This window comes from Budorcas taxicolor, chromosome 13 (genome assembly GCF_023091745.1).
Source record: "Budorcas taxicolor isolate Tak-1 chromosome 13, Takin1.1, whole genome shotgun sequence".
NCBI lineage: Eukaryota > Metazoa > Chordata > Mammalia > Artiodactyla > Bovidae > Budorcas > Budorcas taxicolor.
Window position 1 is genome coordinate 37,760,796 of NC_068922.1, and position 21,846 is coordinate 37,782,641.

At 44.2% G+C, this 21,846-nt stretch overlaps 1 protein-coding gene across 1 annotated transcript in view; it reads right to left on the reverse strand.

Annotated features, from left to right (window-relative positions):
- Positions 1 to 9,220: 9,220 nt before the first annotated feature.
- Positions 9,221 to 21,846, reverse strand: part of BFSP1 (beaded filament structural protein 1) — a 37,101-nt gene continuing 24,475 nt past the window's right edge. Inside the window, exons 6-8 of the mRNA XM_052651238.1 lie at positions 18,780 to 19,000; positions 12,351 to 12,436; positions 9,221 to 10,353 (exon numbers count right to left, since the gene is read on the reverse strand). Coding sequence (XP_052507198.1) covers positions 9,221 to 10,353; positions 12,351 to 12,436; positions 18,780 to 19,000 — 1,440 coding nt within the window. The remainder of the gene's footprint in view (positions 10,354 to 12,350; positions 12,437 to 18,779; positions 19,001 to 21,846) is intronic.

Here is a 21,846-nt window from a genome sequence, read left to right on the forward strand (position 1 = left end):
CGGGTCAGCACCAAGAAGTTTGCGACAACCAGCCACATCCCCTACCCTTTGAGTATAAAAGAAGCCTGAATTCTAGCTCGGGTAAGATGGTTCTTTGGGACACCTGTCATGTGGTGAGCTGTATGAACTTAGACTCGGTAACAATATTATCATATTAGGGGTTAGGGTTTCAACACATAAATTTTAACACGTAAACACTGAACTGAACTGAACATAAATTTGGGGGAACACAAACATTCAGTCCATACACTAGCCATCCAGGAAAGATGCTCCTGATCACTACCTTCTCTGTCTTTCCCAAAGCAACCATTACCCTGACTGCTGATCCCCCACAGTAGATTTGGTTGTTTTTGAACTTTTTATAGTTAGAATTATACAGTATATATGCTTTTGTGTGTGTGAGATTCATTCGTGTTGTTATGTGTAAAAGCAGCTTATTCGTTTCTATTGCTGTATAGTATTCCATTGCACGAATATACAACTATTTATTCATTCTAGTTTTTCAGTTTTTGATGACCAGAAAATATAAATATTTTGGTACACATACCTAGGGTTTGGATTGCTGTTTCCCAGCATTTGCATACATTCAACTTTTACAGATTTCATCAAATGGTTTTATAAAGTGGTTGTGGCAATTTACACTCCTACCAACAAATTGTGAGAGTCAGCCATGGTAAAAGTATTTATCCCACAGAAATTGGCAACTTCTACAAATCACACTTTCTTTCCTAGTGAGCCAGCTGTTAAATAGTTACCATTATACCACTGCCAATACACACTGTCACAAAAACTTCATATGTTTTTCAATTCTTGGTATCATCAGTCCTTTTCTCCCCTCAAAAGAAATAATAGAAAATATTTTAGTTCAAAATTTTAATTGAATGTATTTTAACTCTGATATAAGACAGAATTTAAAGGTATTATTTTTATTTTATTAAGATCAAAACTAACATAACATTGTAAATCAACTATTCTCTAATAAAATTTTTAAAAGATCAAATATACAAGCAATCAGATATCTTTTATTTTCTATACACATATACCCCTCAAATTTAAAAATGATAAATTTATTTTCCAGTCTTTTCAAAATCATACATACTTTTATGAAAATTTTAAGTTTTATTGACTCAACTAGGGTTTTCTTTTGCTCTGCAGCATGCAGGATTTTCATTCCCCAGCCAGGGGTTGAACACCATACCCCCTGCATTGGGAATGCAGAGTCTTAACCACTGGACTGCCAGGGAAGTCCCAAACCATACATCTTAAAGTCAAGGGTGAGGAAAAGCCAGGACAACCTTACATTGTTGGTGCAAGTGTTAACTGGTACAATAATCTTGGAAATCTCCCCCAATATTTCCTACAACTAAACATACATATACCCCTGACCAGTGATTCTCCTCCTGAATATGTGCCCAATGGAAATGAGTGCTTCTATCCCCCAGAAGGCATGGGCAAACGTGTTCACAGCAGCTGTCTTCATGATAACCCACTCTGGAAACAACTCGGAAGTCCAGCAGCAGTAGGAGGAAATACACTGCGATGTGCCCATACAGTGAAATATTACACAGCAATGAAAAAGGAACAAAGTATGGCAGTCTAACCACAGAGGTGAACCTCAATGATTTTGACCAAAAGAAATCAGATGCAAGAGGCTATACTGTATTATTCCAATTATAGGAAGTTAAAAACTGGCACAACTAACCAATACAGTAGGGGAGGCCAGGTAGAAGTCACCCATGGAAGTGGTACTAACTTTCAGGAACCACGAGAGAGTCTTCTGCAAGGCTGGCCTATTCTATTTGATCTGGGTGGAGATTCTATGGGATATATGTATTTAAAACTGATACTGTACTCATTACTGTATCTAAATTGTATGCCAATAAGAAGAAAAAAGTCCTGTGACTGCCTGCTATTAAGAGAGATGTTACTGAGTCAGATCTTTGTGCCAAGTGCAGCTTTAGTCTTATGCTATATTTTGTTGACATTGCAGTGTAACATGAAAATACTCTTTGTGGTTAAGTGTGAATAATTCTTGATATCATGATTGTGGAAAGATTCTTAAATAAATGATCATTAAAAGACATATGTTCCTCATAAAAATTAATGCAGAAAGTACTAAAAAAGTTTTTTTTTAATTACCCCAAATGCCACTACCCCAAAACAATCATCTTCAACCTACAGCAATATCACTTCTGACATCCTTGAACTTGTGTGTGACCCACTGTGTATATTTCTATCACATCTTGTCAACCTAATAGTAGCCACATTACTTGGATTGATTATTAGTGTCTGAATATTCATTTTCAAATGTAAGTGTTATTTAAGATGTAATTCAGTGAAAGTGTACTTCTTTTGCTTTATATGTTGAAATTCTATCAGTCAGTTTGTCGGGAGCCGCATTAGGCATTACTGACAAAATGGAGGCATGGCCCCAACCCCCTCTCCTCATCCCGCAGGCACGGTCCCAGGATGAAGGAGTTAAGTTTTGTGATTCTGCCTTATTCTTTCCTTTCTTCAGTTGAGTTGGCTGGAAAGAATGTTAAGGTGCTTATTGTTCTTGAGAGAAGCATGAGAAAGCACAAAGCCTTCTGCAGTTGTGCCCAGAAAATAATCTATAAAGTAACCATTGACATTTGTTCAAGGATCTTTACAAAGAATGTTCCAGGATGAGCATGTAGGCTGCAGCTTGAGGCCATGGGAAGGATTGTTATCTGAGACCTGTTTGTGAGGGGAATGTTTATGGCAAAGGAAGTTTGCTGAGCTTAGGGTTTAGGAAAAATTAAGAATAGCTAGAAGCCTTTTTAGGAGATAGTGAGCTTAAGATACTAGGGGCAAGCAGGATTTAGAAAGATAAGAAATAAACTGAGGAATGTGGTATGCAGCCCAGAGGTAAGCATGAGTTACAATATAATCACAAGTAAACATGATTCTGAGAGAATCGCTGAAGCAGGAACTCTGTTTGAAGGGCAACAAGGAGACAATAAATCTGAGTGAGGGGGAGCTGAAAATGTAAAATATCTGACCTAATGCTTTTTTCAAAGTATAAAAGAAGACCTGATGCTTGAAATAAACATGTAGTCCCTTACCTCGAGTCAGAGGCTACATCATTCTTCGCCAACACCGCTCATCCCTTCAGGCTGATTCCCTGGCTGCTGGAGCTGGACTCCAGCATCAGTTGAAGTATAAATATATATGTCATTTTTCATGAGTAAAATGCTATAGTAATTGATGATGGTTTGAAAGCTGTTGACTGTGTACAAAAACACTGACAAAGAACTTTCAAATAATTTAATTTGAAAATAGGTTGATAGTTAATGTCATTTTTAAGAGAAAGTATGTTAACTAGGTATCTTTAGAAAGAACTTTATATTGTTTAAAAGACAAGAACTGTTATGGTAGTGGCACAAAAAGAGACACAATAGATAAACAGAACAAGATAGAGAGGCCAGAAATAAACCCACACACTAATGGTCAATTAATCTACAACAAAGGAGGCAAGAACATACAATGGAGAAAAAACAGTCTGTTCAATAAGTGGTGCTAGGAAAACTGGAGAGCTACATATAAAACAATGAAATCAGAACATTCTCTAACACCATATACCAAAATACACTCCAAATGGATTAAACATCTAACTGTAAGACAGCATACTATAAAACTCCTAGAGGAAAACACAGGCAGAGCACTCTTTGACGTAAATTGAAGCATAATTTTTTTTTGATCCACCTCCTACAGTAAAGGAAATAAAGCAAAAATAAACAAATGGGACCTAATGAAACATAAAAGCTTTTGCATAGCAAAAGAAACCATTGACAAAATGAAGACGACCTACTGAATAGGAGAAAATATTTGCAAATGATTTGATCGGCAAGGGATTAGTATTTAACATATGTAAACAGCTCGTACAATCTGACATCAAAAACAAAAATCAAACAACCCAATTAAAAAATGGGCAGAAGACCTGAATAGACATTTTTCCAAAGAGGAAATGCAGATGGCCAACAAGCACATGAAAAGATGCTCAATATCGCTAATCAGTCAGGGAAATGCAAATCAAAACCACAATGAGATATCATCTCAAATCTGTCAGAATGTCTATCATCAAAAAAGAACATAAATAAAAAATGTTGGCGAAGATACGGAGAAAAGAGAATCCTTGTACACTGTTGATGAGAACGTAAATTGGTACAGTCCCTGTGGAACACAGTATGAAAGTTTCTCAAACAACTAAAAGCGGAACTACCACATGAACCAGGAATTCCTCTCCTTGGTATATATCCCCCCAAAAAAAACAATACTAATTTTAAAAGATACCTACATCCCAATGTTCATAGCAGCATTATTTATAATTGCAAAGATGGGGAAGCAACGTAAATATCTATCAACATATGAATGGGTACAGAAAATACCACATCTCAGCCATAAAAAAGAATGAAATTTTGCCTTTTTTCAGCAACATAGATGGACTTGGAAGGCATTATGCTAAGTGAAATAAGTCAGACAGAGAAGGGCAAATATTGTATGACACCACTTATAGGTGGGATCTAAAAAACTACAACAAACTGGTGAACATAAGAGAAAAGAAGCAGACTCACAGATATGGAGAACAAACTAGTGCCAGTAACACTGTCTGTAAGAGAGCAGGAAAAGAGCAATTCATACGCCCATGGACCCCAGAATGTATAGTTTGTGGTGTAGTCACACATGGAATACTATGCAGCAGTAAAAATGAAAATGATATTCCTTTTTGTGCCACAACATGGCTAATTTTCATAATTAAAATTTTGAGTGGAAAAGCAAGTGTCAAAAGACTACTCTTTTCACTAAGATCAAAAGCAAATGAAACAAAACAATATGTTATTTAGGCATCAATATATGTGATAAAACCCTCAGATAATTGTGACCTCTTGGGGGAGGCATGAGTATTGGATGGAAGAGGAGTGCATGGTAGACCTAAGTTACTGATAATAGTTTAGCTCTTGGGATGAGTACCAAACTCATGGGTTCTCATTATATTATTTTAAAAAAATGAAATCAAGAAATGAATAGTCCTCACCATATCATCCTTTACTACTCATAGGATCTTCATTGCCTTCAAACTCAACCAGAGAGGATGACCAATCTCACCCCTAAGGATGCCAGACTCTCAGTCCCTTGAGTGTTTATTGCTTGAACTATTTTTGGTATGAATCACTGTATTGGTCAAAGTGATTTGTGCAAACTACAGAATCTAATACTCAGTTTAAAAAGAAAGGAATGTATTACAAGGTACTAGATACTGTGTGGGCTTCCCTGATAGCTCAGTTGGTAAAGAATCCACCTGCAATGCAGGAGACCCCAGTTAGATTTCTGGGTGGGGAAGATCTGAAGAAGGAATAGTATTCTAGCTCCAGTATTCTTGAGCTTCCCTTGTGGTTCAGCTGTTAAAGAATCTGCTTGCAATGTGGGAGACCTGGGTTGGATTCCTGGGTTGGGAAGATTCCCTGGAGAAGGGAAAGGCTACCCACTCCAGTATTCTGACCTAGTGAATTCCATGGACTATACAGTCCATGGGGTCACAAAGAGTCAAACCCAACTGAGTGACTTTCACTCACTCACTCACTCAGGTACTGAGTAAAGCTGAATTTTTGAGGCAATAAATTGTGGCTGATGCTAATAATGAATAACAAGAGGCTCTCATAGGGTGGGGTCCCTAGAACAGAGTCTGCAATGGAGATTTTTTTTAATATTTTTTATTACTATTTTTTGCTGTGCTGGGTCTTTGTTGCTATGCGTGCGCTTTCTGTAGTCACAGAGAGTGGGGGCTACTCCCTAGCTGCGGTGTGCAGGCTTATCATTGCGGTGGCTTCTCTTGCTGTGGAGAACGGGCTCTAGGGTGTGTGGGCATCAGTTGTTGCTGCGAGTGCGCTCAGTAGTTGACACGGCTTGCAGGTTTCAGAGAATAGGCTCAATAGTTGTGGCCTCGAGGCATTTGGAATCTTCTTGGACCAGGGATTGAAGAGGTGTTCCTTGCTTTGCAAGATGGATTCTTAACCACTGGACCACCCGGGAAGCTCTAGAGGTTCTTACTTAAGATTCTTATTTAAGAGATTTATTTTACATCTTGATTTAAATTCATCAAGACATTAATTTAATTAAGATTAATGAATCAATCTTAATTAACAGATTGTTTGTTTATCACATTTATTTAAGGAGTGCTCCTGGGAGTAGATGAGTGAGGAGAACAAGACAGGACAAGAGGAAGAAAGTTAAACATGAATTTGGAAGTGTTCTCATCTGGAGACTGTCCTCAGCCTGGTTCTCAGGGGAGCATCAGACCATGATGGTACCACAGAACTGACTCCCACTTCAGGCAAGTGGGATAGGCTAGCCTTTTGTTCCTGAGAGAAGGTGCCTAGCTTCCAGAGGAGTTGATTTCCATGTGGCTGGGAAGGGGCCACCAGCTCTGAAAGCGATTGGAGTTGGGTGCACTGAGCAGGGCAGAGCCCTGGAAGTGACTCAGCACCAACCTGACCTCACTGGGAAGGGTGGGGGAGATCTGGGACGAGGTCAGAGGTGGAGGAGGTCAGCGAGGTGGGGAGAGCAGAAGAGGGGCTGTCTGTGCACCCTGAAAGTGCAGCCTGAGACCTGGGATCTTGGCCTTGTGAAGTAGTGATCCATTGTTCCCATGGGGACGCAGAAGGACAGGCCAAGCCCTCCCCTTAGCTTCTCATTCCAGAGAGTGCCAAGCACGTCATCAACCCACTCCGGTCAACAGTATCACCCTTCCTGTCACTCAGGCAGGGAGAACTAGGCTTCTCTCTTAGCAACCTGCTTCCCCCTCCCTCCTCACTACTCTCTGCAGCCCCAGCCTTGGCCTTGATCTCAGGCTTTGAAGGTGCTCAATGTGATGGCTGATTCTTTGGGTGATAGGCAGTTTCCCTCCCCACGCTGCCTGCCTCAGTCTGGAGTGGATCATTCTGGCCTCATAGCAGGGCAGACCAGGAGGCATTAACCCCTGCTCTGCCATCTCTAGGGCCAGAACCCAGGATTCTGGAAATTTGTCTCACCAGGGTGGCACCAAAGGGAGCCTTGTGGAGGGCTTTGGCCACTCCATATACTTCCTCATTCTCACCCAGGCCATCCTGGAAACACTTAATCTGAATAAAAGGAGTGTCCCCTGGCCCTCCCCTCTTTGAGCACAGTTGCCACCTCTGCCCTTATGTTTATACTTTCTGGAGCCACCTATGCCTTCTGCACACTGTCCCCTGCCACCTGCTCCCGGGGATCAGCCCCCATCTTCAGCAGAGATTTATACCTTTCCGAATACTCACACAGGAAGCCAGAGCCACCACAGGCTGGTGCGGGAAGTTCAGAGGCTGAGACAGGCCTGGGTAGGAGCTATTTCAACATTCCGGTTCTCCCATCCTTCCAGCTGGCTGGCGGATGGGGGCATCTTAGCAGTGTGGGGTAGGGGGCCTGAGCAGGGGGTGGGAGGTTTCTGGGAGGTGCCTTGACCAGATGAGGTTCAGCAGGATCCCCCCAAGTTGGTGGTCCCTCCTGCGCTTAGTCCTGTCTTGAAGGTGCTAAGGGAAAGGATGTCATTTATGACACTATTAATCTTCTGTAATGATGTGTGGTTGTCTTGCCAGATACCTTTGTTTAGGGAGATGCAATAATCCATTTCAGCACATTTATTCACTGTCTACAATGTATTTTGGAGCATCTACATGGAGAAGGAGTAATTTCTTATTTGGCTAAGCAAAAAAAATACTTTTGGACTGTCAGCAGACAAAAAGAGATGCCTAGAGGCAACATAAAAATGTTTGTAAAGATTCTGGTTTCAAGTAATTTCTGTTTCCTAGGATGTGACACTGCAGATACCCGAGTGCACATTTATGCACAGGAGAATACACATATGTGTATTATGGGACATTATATTATGGTAATTGAGATCATTAATAAACTTGTAAACTCTCTGTTATCAGCACTGCACTCTGCCTGGCACACAGAGTATGTTCAGTAAATGTGCATCTGTGCTCAGTGGCTCAGTCATGTCTGACTCTTTGCAACCCCATGGAAGTAGCCCTCCAGGTTCCTCTGTCCATGGAACTTCCCAGGCAAGAATACTGGAGTGGGTTGCCATTGCATCTCCATGTGATCTTCCCAACCCTGGGATCAAACCCACCTCTCCTGTGTCTCCTGAATTGCAGGCAGATTCTTTACCACTTGAGCCATCAGGGAAGCCCCTCAGTAAATGTTAGGCAAGTTCATTAATCAACTGTTGAACAAGGAACTGCATGGTGACATTTGATTTTGCTTTCGAAGCCCAACCCAGGAGTGCAATCTCTGAGTGAGAAACTCTTAAGTGACTCAGCCAGGACACAAGGCAAGTGTGCTATGCAGGCAGCCCTGGCACCCTGCTTCTTGCCCGTGACCCCTATTGCTTCCATGCATCTCCATGCCTGGCATCCAAAAGCCCACCAGCACCTGCGATTCTCGGTTGAGAGCTGTCCTGGGCCCTCCCTTCTGGCCGAGCTGGTGGGTCAACACTCAGCTCCCACACCCTCGGGCAGTATAACTGAAGACCGAGTTCCACCCCATCTCCCAGAGCCCCCAGGTATGGGGGCTGAGCGCCAGCCGCCCACAGTGCCAAACCACCTGGTAGCGCCTCTCCTCTCTGATGCCCTGCTGCCTCCACCTCTGTCTCCTGCCCTCCTGGTGCTTTCTGGGACCACGTCCCCAGAAATGACATCAGATCCTTGCTGCAGGGTCAGCTTCTTGGGGAACCCAAACTGAGACAGACACCTTTAATCACCTGACTTCTAACAAAGCACCCCTCATGCCATCGTGTGCTTGTGCCTGAAACACAGTGAAAACAAGCTGATCCATCATCTGACATGTTTCAAGTGTGAAATCCAGACTCTGATCCTCTAATGAGCCCCGCAATGCCCCAGGACAAAGGGCTCGTCTACTTTCTTAAATGAGCTCAGCTCAGTGGCCGTTAGCACGGCACCCCGGTCCTGAGCGAGGATGGCCCACCTGCAAGCCCAAGGCCCCTGTTAATCAGACAAAGGATGTGCAAGCAAAGAAAACGTTTTAATTAAGGCTTCATTGGTAAGCCAGATGGGCCAACCATGGTCTAATCCAAAGGACCTTGTATCCTCACCCTTATAGCCTCTGTTCTAAAACATCCAAGCACATGTCTACAGGGGCCCAGAGGCACCTCCTCCCGGTTAGCTCAAGCACTGGAGGATCCCTTCTCTCCCAGTTTCTTCTTGTTTGCCTTCGTCTTTTCAATCGTGGTCTCCACAATGACAGCAGTCTCTTCATATGTCTGGATGCTCTCAGTGGAAAACTTCTCTATGGATTCCATCACCTCCACCTTCTCGTAGGCCAGCTTCCTGGGAGGGCTTCTCGCCGGCCAGCTGCCGCTCCGAGCCCCATGCCCCTCAGACCCACCCAGAGTGACCTGAGGCCCTTGAGACCGAGGTGTAGACGGCCCCTCTGGACCAGGCACCACCATGGGACAGGGCCCTCTGGCCCCCTCCTCCTCCTTCTGGTCATCCTGTTTCCCCTGGAGGCCCTTCAGTTCTTTGGCATTTTTCTCATCCCCTTTGTCTGCAGGGTGCGGGGTGGGGGGGCGTTCATCTTCTTTCCCCTGCTGGGGCCCCCCTTCCTCCTTCAGATCGTCTCCTTTCCCCTCAGGGGGCTCCCCTTCCTTCTTCTGACCGTCTTCTTTCCCCTCAGGGGGCCCCCCTTCCTCCTTCACACCGTCTCCTTTCCCTTCAGGGGGCCCCCCTTCCTCCTTCAGACCATCTTCTTTCTCCTGGGGGGCCCCCTGTCCGTCCCCTAGAGGGGGCTCAGGCTGCTGGGGAGAGGGTTCCACACCACTGTCAGGAGGCACAGAGTCATCCCCCTTAGACACCACCACACCCCCTTTGGCTGGGACAGAGAAGACACAGAAGCCAGGATCCATGAAACTGGCATCTCCAGAGACCATCACGTACCGCCCTTTGGTGTACAAGTCGGCAGGGGGCTCGGGTTCTTTGGGGCCTTTCACCTTCTCCTTGATCATCTTGCCTAGTTTCTCAAAGGCTTTGCTTATCTTGCCTCCATCTGGGACATCCTCTGGAGCCCCTTCCTGGGTCGGGGGACTTGCTTCTTCATCTCCCGGTTCAAGCTTAGACTCACCCTCTTCTTTGAGCACCACCCGCCCTGGCTTCGTGTCCTCTGGACCTCTCAGTGGGGTCTCTTCCAGAATTTCATCTGCTCTGTCTTTTGCTACCATCTCCTTCTTCCTTGGAAGGTTCTTGGGGAGGCCTTTGAGTCTTGGTTTCGCTGCAGTTATGTCCTGCACAGCCCTGGTGAGATCTTTGAAAAAAGAAAAAAGGAGGCAGGTGCAATGAATAAAGGCCAATGACAGAGGAAAAAAAAGTATTTGTTGAAAAATACATGCCTAGCACTGAGGTGGGGTTTACTGGTTGGCTGGTTGGCAACAGGGTAGGATCCCTGGGTCCTAAGCATTCATGGCCCACACTGAGGACCCAGCCCTGCCGGCCGCTGTGTGTCTTTGAGACAAGTCACTTGGCCCCTCCAGGTTTGCAGAGCAGAGGGGAGGCCCCTACAGTTCCCTTCACACTGGATTCAACTTACTGAGATCTGTGTTTCTCCTGCAATAACACTCTATGGGAGTAGTGCCTCTGCCCCACCCCAGCACCCTCACCTCAAAGTCACAGGGGACACTTGGATCCAGACCAGACCAGGAAATCCAGTCCACAGAGTCACTCTCACCCCAGGCTTCCCCAAAGGAGCAACTCAGAGTCAACCCACCTTCCTCTGATGGGTTTGGAATAGTTTCCAGGCACACCCTTGTCCCCCTGCACCCCAAACCAGATAAACACCACCAGTCCTTGCTCACCATCCCCTTCCTCCTGTGCAACAAGAGGAAACGATGCCCTTAAACCCAGAATGGGAATCTCCTGGGCCAGAGGCCACATTCACTGCTTTAGACCAGCCAAGAGGAGAAACTTAAAGTTTCAGAAAACACAAAGTTTCACCCTGTCTCATCCAAAAGGCAGGCTTTTAGTTCCAGGTGGCACTAGTGCTAAAAAAAAAAAAAAAAAAAAAAAAAAAACCCGCCTGCCATTGCAGGAGACATAAGAGACACGAGTTCGATCCCTGGGTCAGAAGGATTCCCCTGGAGGAGGGTAGGGCAACCCACTCCAGTATCCTTGCCTGGAAAATCCCACGGACAGAGGAGGCTGGCAGGCTAGAGTCCATGGTGTCGCAAAAGAGTTGGACACGTCTGAAGTGACTTAGCACACACACACATCCAAAAAGCTTTCAAGATTTACTAACACAGTGATTTTTTAACTTTTTCACTCCAAAGTCTTATCCAGCTGCCCTCCTCCCTTTGTTAACCAGAGGACTTGGATTCACAGAGCCAGGGCATCCCATAGGGGTGACCCTCAATGACAAAGCAGAGTGAGCAGGCATGGCAGGTGCAGGTCATGAAGCTATGGGGGAGGGACATAAGAAGGGGGACATGTCAAAGCAGGTGGCCAGAAGCAGGTGTGCAGAAGGGGGTGCTTGCAGGACCAGCTGCTGAATTTCAGGGCCTGCTGTTCAAAACTGTGAAGAATTTCCAGACTGCGACGGCAAAGCATCAAGCCCAGTACCCTGCACACAGCTACGGGCCCCTGGAGCCAGCCTGGGTGTCTGGGGACCCCTGCCCCTTCTCCCATCTCCACAAAGCCCTCTGAGCTTTCTGAGACCCTGGGATTTGATAGCACTGTAAGCCAGGCTTTCCTTCCTCCAGGCACCGTTCTGTTTGGTCCTAACTGGGGAGACTGAGCCATGAGTGAACATCTCACAAGGGCAGGAAACCATCCCCAAAGGACCAAGTGTTGAAGGCAGAAGCTCCACTGCCCACCAAGCTCTTCCTGCTCAGTTTTGAACGGAAGAGAAAATGAACAAAGTTGAGCATCTACTCTGTTCCTGATGCTAGATTAAGCACCTTTGCTTAAAAGAGCTCATTTCACTGGGGGAGGGGGAGGGTGGATAGATACATTTCATTATCTACTTCTTGCCAAAGTAAATGCTGCGATTTTCCTCCCCAATTAAATGCCTCCTGCTCATGGATGGTGGCCTCTCACATGGCCTGACTTTCTCCTTGTAAACTTTTAGACTCAGTCACTCGGCTACAGTGGGAGGACATCAGCAGGGCAAGGAGGGACCCCCATGTAAAAGCACTGAATTTCCACCTGGATCGGAAGGAAGCATGAATGTTGCATTCAGAGACAAAGTCGCTTGATTTTTTCCATTTTCCTAGGACAGAAAAATAGAACAAGCCAGAGTTGGGGACTCACCTTTCCCACCGTGCCGAGGGCTGAGGGAGGCCCCGTGGCTCGCAGTATACAGGGTAACTGGAGTTTCAATGAAGGCAGAGCTCAGCCTGGCAGGAAGAACCAGAAAGAGGGAGGTCACCATCGTTAAGTCATCAAAGCAAACAGAATGGGGTTGGGAGGTAAGAGGGAGGCTCTAGTGTCCAGCAAAAATGAACAAGGCTTCCTCTAGATCCAACAGCTCAAGAATCACAAACGTACTCACACATTGCATAATGATGGGAAGGTCATGTCATAAACTGTGAAACACACATAAAAAAATGGTAAGGTAGAAATGACTGATAATCTTAATATGCCACTTTTCTGTTGAACAGGAGTTCTCTGTGTTTGGGTTTTTTTTTTTTAATAAGAGAGGGTTTCCCAGGTGGCTCAGTGGTAAAGAATCCACCTGGCAATACAAGAGCCGCAAGAGATGTAAGTTTGATCTCTGGGTGGGAAAGATCCCCTGCAGGAGGCAATGGCTACCCACTCCACTATTCCTGCCTGGAGAATTTCATGGACAGGGGAGCCTGGTGGGCTCCAGACCTTAGGGTCACAAAGAGTCAGACACTATTCAGCATGCACACCACCCCTAAAATAAGAGAATGGCCAGCCTAGGATAAATTACTTAGGGCAACCAGGATATGATTCTCCAACTTGTTTTTTAAAGAATAGTTTCTATAACCAGAGAGAGCAGGAAAATAAAAGGAATTGAGATAAAATGTAAACAGCTAGTGACTCTAAGAGGATTCAGAATTTCCTTGCTCCGTGCCTGCAACACGTCTATCAGTGTGAAATTAAATCAAAATTAAGAGTTCTATATAAAAATACAAAAGAGGTATCCAGTTACCTTTTGATGAAGTCTTGCCTCCAAAACAAAACTTTTCACAAAGACATTTAAATACCAGTTCAAGACATTTTGTATATGTGTGCAAGAAGCATTCACTGTGACATAAATATAATTGAGTTCAGCACAATACATTGACTGGAACTAGAGAAAACAAAAGAAAATCTTCCATTTCCTGCAACACATTAGAGCACTCATATGCCAAGACAGAGCCCCAGAGAGAGGATAGAAGTGTCCCTGGGGGAACGCCCAGGTGTTTCTCTTTTATCTCAATCTAAACCCCTCAAATGCACTCACACATTGCATGATGATGGGAAGGTCAATCATAAACTGTGAAACACACATAAAAAATGGTAAGGTAGAAATTTCTGATAATCTAAATATGCCACTTCTTTGTTGAACAGGAGTTCTCTTTGCTTAGGGGGCTTTTTAAAATAAGAGAGGGCTTCCCAGGTGGCTCGGTGGTAAAGAACCCACCTGCCAATACAAGAGCCACAGGAGATGTAAGTCCAATCCCTGGGTTGGTGGAAAGATCCCCTGGAGAAGGCAGTGGCTACCCACTCCAGTATTCCTGCCTGAAGAATTCCATGAACAGAGGGGCCTGTTCCCATGAAGAATCTCCACTTAATAGAGAAGCAGAGTCCTTACACTGGGAGGCTGGCCTCAATCCATTCTCCACACATCTAGGGCTATAGGTACACAGGTGGATATAGTCATATACGTAGGCATGGGTATGGATAGGAATAATGGAGACACCACTGTAGATGTGTATGTACATAAAGACAGTGCAGGTGCCAATGGTTTATACATGTACCTAAAGATGACAGAGGTGTAGACAGTTTATGCATGTACATAAAAATGGAGATGTAAACAGTTTATACATGTACATAAAGATGACAGAGACGTAGACAGATTATGCATGTACATAAAAACGATGGAGGTATAGACAGTTTATGCATGTACATAAAGACAATGGAGGCGTAGACAGTTTATACCTACACATAAAAACGATGGAGATGTAGACAGCTTATATAGGTACATAAAAATGATGGAGATGTATACAGTTTATACACGTACATAAAGACGATGGAGATGTAGACAGATGAAAACCATGGAGGTATAAGGGTTAGTAGGAGGAAAGAAATCTTAAAAATTAGGGCAGAAATAAATGTAAAAGAAACAAAAGAGACCATAGCAAAAATCAACAAAGCCAAAAGCTGGTTCTTCAAGAAGATAAATAAACTTGACAAACCATTAGCCAGACTCATCAAGAACAAAGGGAGAAGAATCAAATCAACAAAATTAGAAATGAAAATGGAGACATCACAACAGACAACACAGAAATACAAAGGATCATAAGAGACTACTATCAGCAATTATATGCCAATGAAATGGACAACTTGGACGAAATAGACAAATTCTTAGAAAAGTACAACTTTCCAAAACTGAACCAGGAAGAAATAGAAAATCTTAACAGATCCATCACAAGCATGGAAATGGAAACTGTAATCAGAAATCTTCCAACAAACAAAAGCCCAGAACCAGACGCCTTCACAGCTGAATTCTACCAAAAATTTAGAGAAGAGCTAACACCTATCCTACTCAAACTCTTCCAGAAAATTGCAGAGGAAGGTAAACTTCCAAACTCATTCTGTGAGGCCACCATCACCCTAATACCAAAACCAGGCAAAGATGCCACAAAAAGAAAACTACAGGCCAATATCACTGATGAACATAGATGCAAAAATCCTTAACAAATTCTAGCAAACAGAATCCAACAATATATTAAAAAGATTATACATCATGACCAAGTGGGCTTTATCCCAGGGATGCAAGGATTCTTCAATATCTGCAAATCAATCAAAGTAATACACCACATTAACAAATTGAAAAATAAAAACCATATGATTATCTCAATAGATGCAGAGAAAGCCTTTCAACAAAATTCAACATCCATTTATGATAAAAAACCCTCCAGAAAGCAAGAATATAAGGAACATTCCTCAACATAATAAAAGCTATATATGACAAACCCACAGCAAACATTATCCTCAATGGTGAAAAATTGAAAGCATTTCCCCTAAAGTCAGGAACAAGACAAGGGTGCCCACTCTCACCACTACTATTCAACATAGTTTTGGAAGTTTTGGCCACAGCAATCAGAGCAGAAAAAGAAATAAAAGGAATCCACATTGGAAAAGAAGAAGTAAAACTCTCACTGTTTGCAGATGACTTGATCCTCTATGTAGAAAACCCTAAAGACTCCACCAGAAAATTACTAGAGCTCATCAATGAATATAGTAAAGTTGCAGGATATAAAATCAACACACAGAAATCCCTTGCATTCCTATATACTAAGAATGAGAAAACAGAAAGAGAAATTAAGGAAACAATCCCATTCACCATTGCAATGAAAAGAATAAAATACTTAGGAATATATCTACCTAAAGAAACAAAAGACCTATATATAGAAAACTATAAAACACTGGTGAAAGAAATCAGAGGACACAAATAGATGGAGAAATATACTGTGTTCATGGATCAGAAGAATCAATATAGTGAAAATGAGTATACTACCCAAAGCAATCTATAGATTCAATGCAATCCCTATCAAGCTACCAAAAGTATTTTTCACAGAACTAGAACAAATAATTTCACAATTTTTATGGAAATACAAAAAACCTCGAACAGCCAGAGCAATCTTGAGAAAGAAGAATGGAACTGGAGGAATCAACCTGCCTGACTTCAGCCTCTACTACAAAGCCACAGTCATCAAGACAGTATGGTACTGGCACAAAGACAGAAATATAGATCAATGGAACAAAAGAGAAAGCCCAGCGATAAATCCATGCACCTATGGACACCTTATTTTTGAAAAGGAGCCAAGAATATACAATGGAGAAAAGACAATCTCTTTAACAAGTGGTGCTGGGAAAACTGGTCAACCACTCGTAAAAGAATGAAACTAGAACACTTTCTAACACCATACACAAAAAGAAACTCAAAATGGATTAAAGATCTAAATGTAAGGCCAGAAACTATAAAACTTCTAGAGGAAAACATGGGCAAAACACTCTCCAACATAAATCACAGAAGGATCCTCTATGACCCACCTCCCAGAATGTTGGAAATAAAAGCAAAAATAAACAAATGGGACCTAATCAAAATTAAAAGCTTCTGCACAACAAAGGATACCATACCAAGGTGAAAAGACAGCCTTCAGAATGGGAGAAAATAATAGCAAACAAAGCAACTGGCAAAGAATTAATCTCAAAAATATACAAGCAACTCCTACAGCTCAATTCCAGAAAAATTAAAGACCCAATCAAAAAATGGGCCAAAGAACTAAACAGACATTTCTCCAAAGAAGACATATAGATGGCTAGCAAACACATGAAAAGATGCTCAACATCACTCATTATCAGAGAAATGCAAATCAAAACCACAATGAGGTACAATTTCACGCCAGTCAGAATGGCTGCTATCCAAAGTCTACAAGCAATAAATGCTGGAGAGGGTGTGGAGAAAAGGGAACCCTCTTATACTGTTGGTGGGAATGCAAACTAGTACAGCCACTATGGAGAACAGTGTGGAGATTCCTTAAAAAATTAGAAATAGAACTGCCGTATGACCCAGCAATCCCATTGCTGGGCATACACACTGAGGAAACCAGAATTGAAAGAGACACCCCAATGTTCATCACAGCACTGTTTATAATAGCCAGGACATGGAAGCAACCTAGATGTCCATCAGCAGATGAATGGATAAGAAAGCTGTGGGTACATATACACAGTGGAATATTACTCAGCCATTAAAAAGAATACCTTTGGATCAGTTCTAATGAAGTGAATGAAACTGGAGCCTATTATACAGAGTGAAATAAGCCAGAAAGAAAAACACCAATACAGTATACTAACCCATATATATGGAATTTAGAAAGATGGTAACGATAACCCCATATGCGATACAGCAAAAGAGACACAGATGTATAGAACAGTCTTTTGGACTCTGTGGGAGAGGGCAAGGGTGGCATGATTTGGGAGAATGGCATTGAAACACATATATTATCATATGTGAAATGAATTCCCAGTCCAGGTTCAATGCATCATACAGGGTGCTTGGGATTGGTGCACTGGGATGACCCAGAGGGATGGGATGGGGAGGGAGGTGGGAGGGTGGTTCAGGATGGGGAACACATGTACACCCGTGCTGGATTCATGTCAATGTATGGCAAAACCAATACAATATTGCAAAGTAAAAAAGCAAACCATGGAGGTATAGACAGTTAATGCATGTACATAAAGATGATGGAGATTTACATACTTTATGTGGAGATGAGGTGCAGGCTTAGGTGATAAAGATGTAACTATAACCATAGAAAATGTAGATACAGGTGTATGTAGATGTGGACACAGATGACCCACAGATGTGGGTGGAAGTAGAGATGCAGATGTAGATGGCGTGGAGGTAAGCGCAGGTGTAAATGTAGGTGGTGCGGGCATCCGCGTAAATAACAGAAGTGTTGACGATGGTGCAGGCACAGAAACTGCAGATGTGGGGTAGACGCACATGTGGATGATCCAGACAGATGCAGATGGCAGAGTAGGTGTCAGATGTGGATGCAGATGGTGCGGGAGCAGGCGATGCAGAGGCAGGTGTAGGTGTAGATGATACAGGTGTAGGTTAGGTGACGCGGGTGCAGCTACAGATGATGTAGAGAGCACAGGTGGCGTGTAGACGTCCACATACAGATGCTGTAGACTCAGATGTGGACATAAGTGTACATGTAGGTGCAGACACGGTCACACAGATGAACATGGAGGAAACGGAGAGTAGCTGATGCAGGTGTAGATGTGAATGAGGCTGAGACAGAGACACTTGCCAGCAGACGTCACGTCCCGATCCATCATGCAGAGGAGACCAGACAGCCTGCTGGCAGCCACAGTCCCGACTGGCCAGGTGCTCAGAGTCACCATGGCAGCAGCAGTGATGACACCAACTGCTCTGAGTGCTGGTCCAGTTCCAGGTACTGTGCAGGCATCTCACCTGTAGCATCTCAGTAACCATACCTGGTCGTCCTTTCAGCTAAGACATTCCTGTCCCCAGAAGCCTGTGGAGCTGAAAGGCACCTTGACATCCAAACACTTCCATGGTCATATTCATCACCTCTCCCCTCCCCCCACCATCACTCACGCCAGAGCCCACGTCTCTGTTGCAAACCCATCCATCCTCTGCCTCCCCCACTGGCATTCCAGCCCCATAAGGTCCTGGATTTGGAGGTCTCTTTCTGGTGGCTCAGACAGTAAATAATCTGCCTGCAATGGGTCGGGAAGATCCCCTGGAAAACAGAATGGCTACCCACTCCAGTATCCTTGCCTGGAGAATCCCATGGACAGAGGAACCTGGCAAGCTACAGTCCAGGGGGGTTCACAAAGAGTCAGACACGACTGAGCTACTAACACTTTCACCTTACTGCCACATTCCCTACAGCCTGGAACTGGCATATGGAAAAACGTGGAACAAGTAAGTGGTTCTGTGCCCACGGGCTCTGCCCACCCTGACCCCACCTGTTGCCTTCATTCTCGATGATGCGATGATACCGGTCCAACTCATTCCTCAGGGTCTGCTGGGCAACCACCAGCTGCCGGCAGTCATAGGATGATCTCTCCAGGCTCCTCTCTGCCTCTTCAATCTCCTTCCGCAGGGTGTCGATCTGCTCGTTGTAAAGCTGAATCTCATCATCATAACACTCGTGGGCGTCTCTGATGGCTTGTTCCAGGGCCGCGGTCTGCGGGCAGAGACACGGTCACGAGAAAACCCAGCCACCCTCTCCCTTCAGACACAGACGCAGCAGGGGAGAATCCAGACGGCGTACCCAGTTGTATTTGTTTTGTTGGTTTGTTTCTCCGTCTGCAGAGAATCTTTAAGCCACGGAAGGATGTGACAACTGAACCCCTTCCCCTGATGCTTGCTTGTATCAGCACTCCTGGAAATCAGCCTGTAGTGGAGCCCCTGAACCAAGGCAGTAGGAAGATGAGAAACTCAGAAAATAAAAACTGCCATCCCTGGACTAACACGTACAACTCAGAGTACATCATTCGTACTTTACTGAGTTAGCATGAAAAAGTAGTAAAAAGAAGAACATGGACTAAATAGATAAGACGCTATAATAATTAAAGGGGGGAATTTCCTTGATCTTATTCAATCACTACAGCACTTTAATTTTCTCCTGGTTTCTGACCAGTAGAGTTACATATATGTTTTGATAGCTAAAATGTGTTTGTGTACGCTGGCACTTACGTAAAATAACTTCAGATAAATGCTATTTATATATTAAAGCAGGACAAGTCAAAATTAAGGTAGGAAAATGAAAAGAGGTTCCTCGTCTTCACTTTTAGAGCTATGACAACCCACAAGCACCCACAAGTTGCTTACTTATTTACAAGAGAACTTATTTACAAGCTCAGTACAAGCTCACTTTCCCACGGAGAAAAGATCTAACAGGCGTGGCCAGTCCTCAAAAGCAAAATAAAACATGTAGACTGAAACCCACTTCATCTGGAAGAGCACTTGTCAAACCTCAACACGCATATGAACCACCCCGAGGATACGGTTTTGCTCAGATTCTGACTCAGTAGCTCCACTGGGCTGGAGGGGCTGCATTTCTAAGTGGCTCCCCCACAATGCCCGTGGCTGTGGCTCTGGTCTCCCGGCCACATTCTTTGAGTCATGGGGAACTAAGCAAGAATCTGAATCTATCCTCACGTATGTGCATCACAGGATGCCTGATACATGCAGCTTAATGAACACACTGGACCACATAGAGGGTGATTATTCCTGAGAGCCGGACCCTTCACTCTGTACAGATAAGGTCATGAGAAGCAGAGATGGGCAGGAACTGTCCCAGACTGGAGGAGGCTGAGGAGACAGGACACCTGAATGCAGGCAGGACCCAGGATCAGGCAACCTGTGAACAGGGTAACAGGTAAGATTTCAGGCAAGTCTCTTCCCAGTCTGGTCTACTCACCAATGTCCTGGTTTCAACCTTGGTGCTTTGCTATTTGGATGTTGACTTTGGGGGAACTGAATGAAGAGTATGGGAAAACTCTAAGCTATTTTTACAGCATCAGAGAAGTCTAAAATTATTTCAAAATAAACAAAGAGAGTTTGGCCAGGTTTCTGTTCCTCATTTAAAACTGCCTCCATTCAGGAAACAATCTAGATGTCCATCAACAGATGAATGGATAAAGAAGCTGCGGTACATATACACAACGGAATATTACTCAGCCATAAAAAGGAACGCATTTGAGTCCATTCTAATGAGGTGGGTGAACCTAGAGCCTATTATACAGAGTGAAGTAAGTCAGAAAGAGGAAAACAAACATCATATACTAATGCATATATATGGAATCTAGAAAGATGGTACTGATGAACCTCTTTGCAGGGCAGCAATGGAGATGCAAACGTAGAGAACAGACTTGTGGTCAAGGGGCAGGGAAGAAGGAGAGAGTAGCATGGAAACATATATATTACCATAATATGTAAAGTAGATCACCAGTGGGAATTTGCTGTATGACTCGAAATAGCAACCCACTCCAGTATTCTTGCCTGGAAAATCCCATGGATGGAGGAGCCTGGTAGGCTACAGTCCATGGGGTCCCAAAGAGTCAGACACGACTAAGAGACTTCACTTCAGAGCTCAAACCAGCATGCTGTGACAACCTAGAGGGATGGGATGGGGTAGGAGGGGGGCAGGAGATTCAAGAGGGAGGGGACATATGTGTACCTATGGCTGATTCACGTCGATATTTGGCAGAAACCAACACAATACTATAAATTATCTTTCAATTAAAAATAAATAAATTTTAATAAAACTGTCTCCATTCAAACAGTCTCCTAGGACATCAAACACCAAGGCACAGCCTCTGACTCCTGGTGTGGCCACACCCTCTTTACCATACCGGCATCCACACACTCCAGGAAAGGCTTCCATGAAGGGATTCAAAGGAACCCTCTAGACCTGAATCTCAGAGGCAAGAATCCATCCAGGAGTGGGTGAATCCCCACATAAGACTCTCCATTTCCATGGAGTGGTCCTGAGAACAAAGCCTGCAGGTCACAGACCGGTGTGGCTGGAGTCCATCAACCCCAGAGTCGGCTGGGCAGTAGGAGAACATGAGAGCTGGACACACTTTCATCAAAGCTCACCCTTCTACCTCGTGAATAGGAAAGAGCTGTGCCCACAGCACCCATGTGTTAAAGCTCAATAACTGAAACCTCCTCCATCAGAAGGAGGGGTGCTCAGAAAGAAATAATAAAAGCCCCCCTTTTGGCAGCTCAAAGGGGGCTAACGAGATGTCTCTGAGGGGACTGACTTCCATGTGGGCTTCAGACACCATCTAGCACCAGGCTGACAGTAGGAGAAAGAGGCCCTCCTTCCTGGAGCCACAGTCCAGGTTGGCCACAGGGTCAAGCACAGGGTGTCACAGAACCCACAAAGAGGTCCAAGGTGCTGGGGAGGTGCAGGGGGCGGGGCATCACAGAAGGCTTCCAGGAGGAGGTAAGGCCAGTCCTGGGCACTGCAGAAGCAAAGGGCCTTGCAGAGAGAGGCGTGAGAAAAAGAGAGGCGGGTGC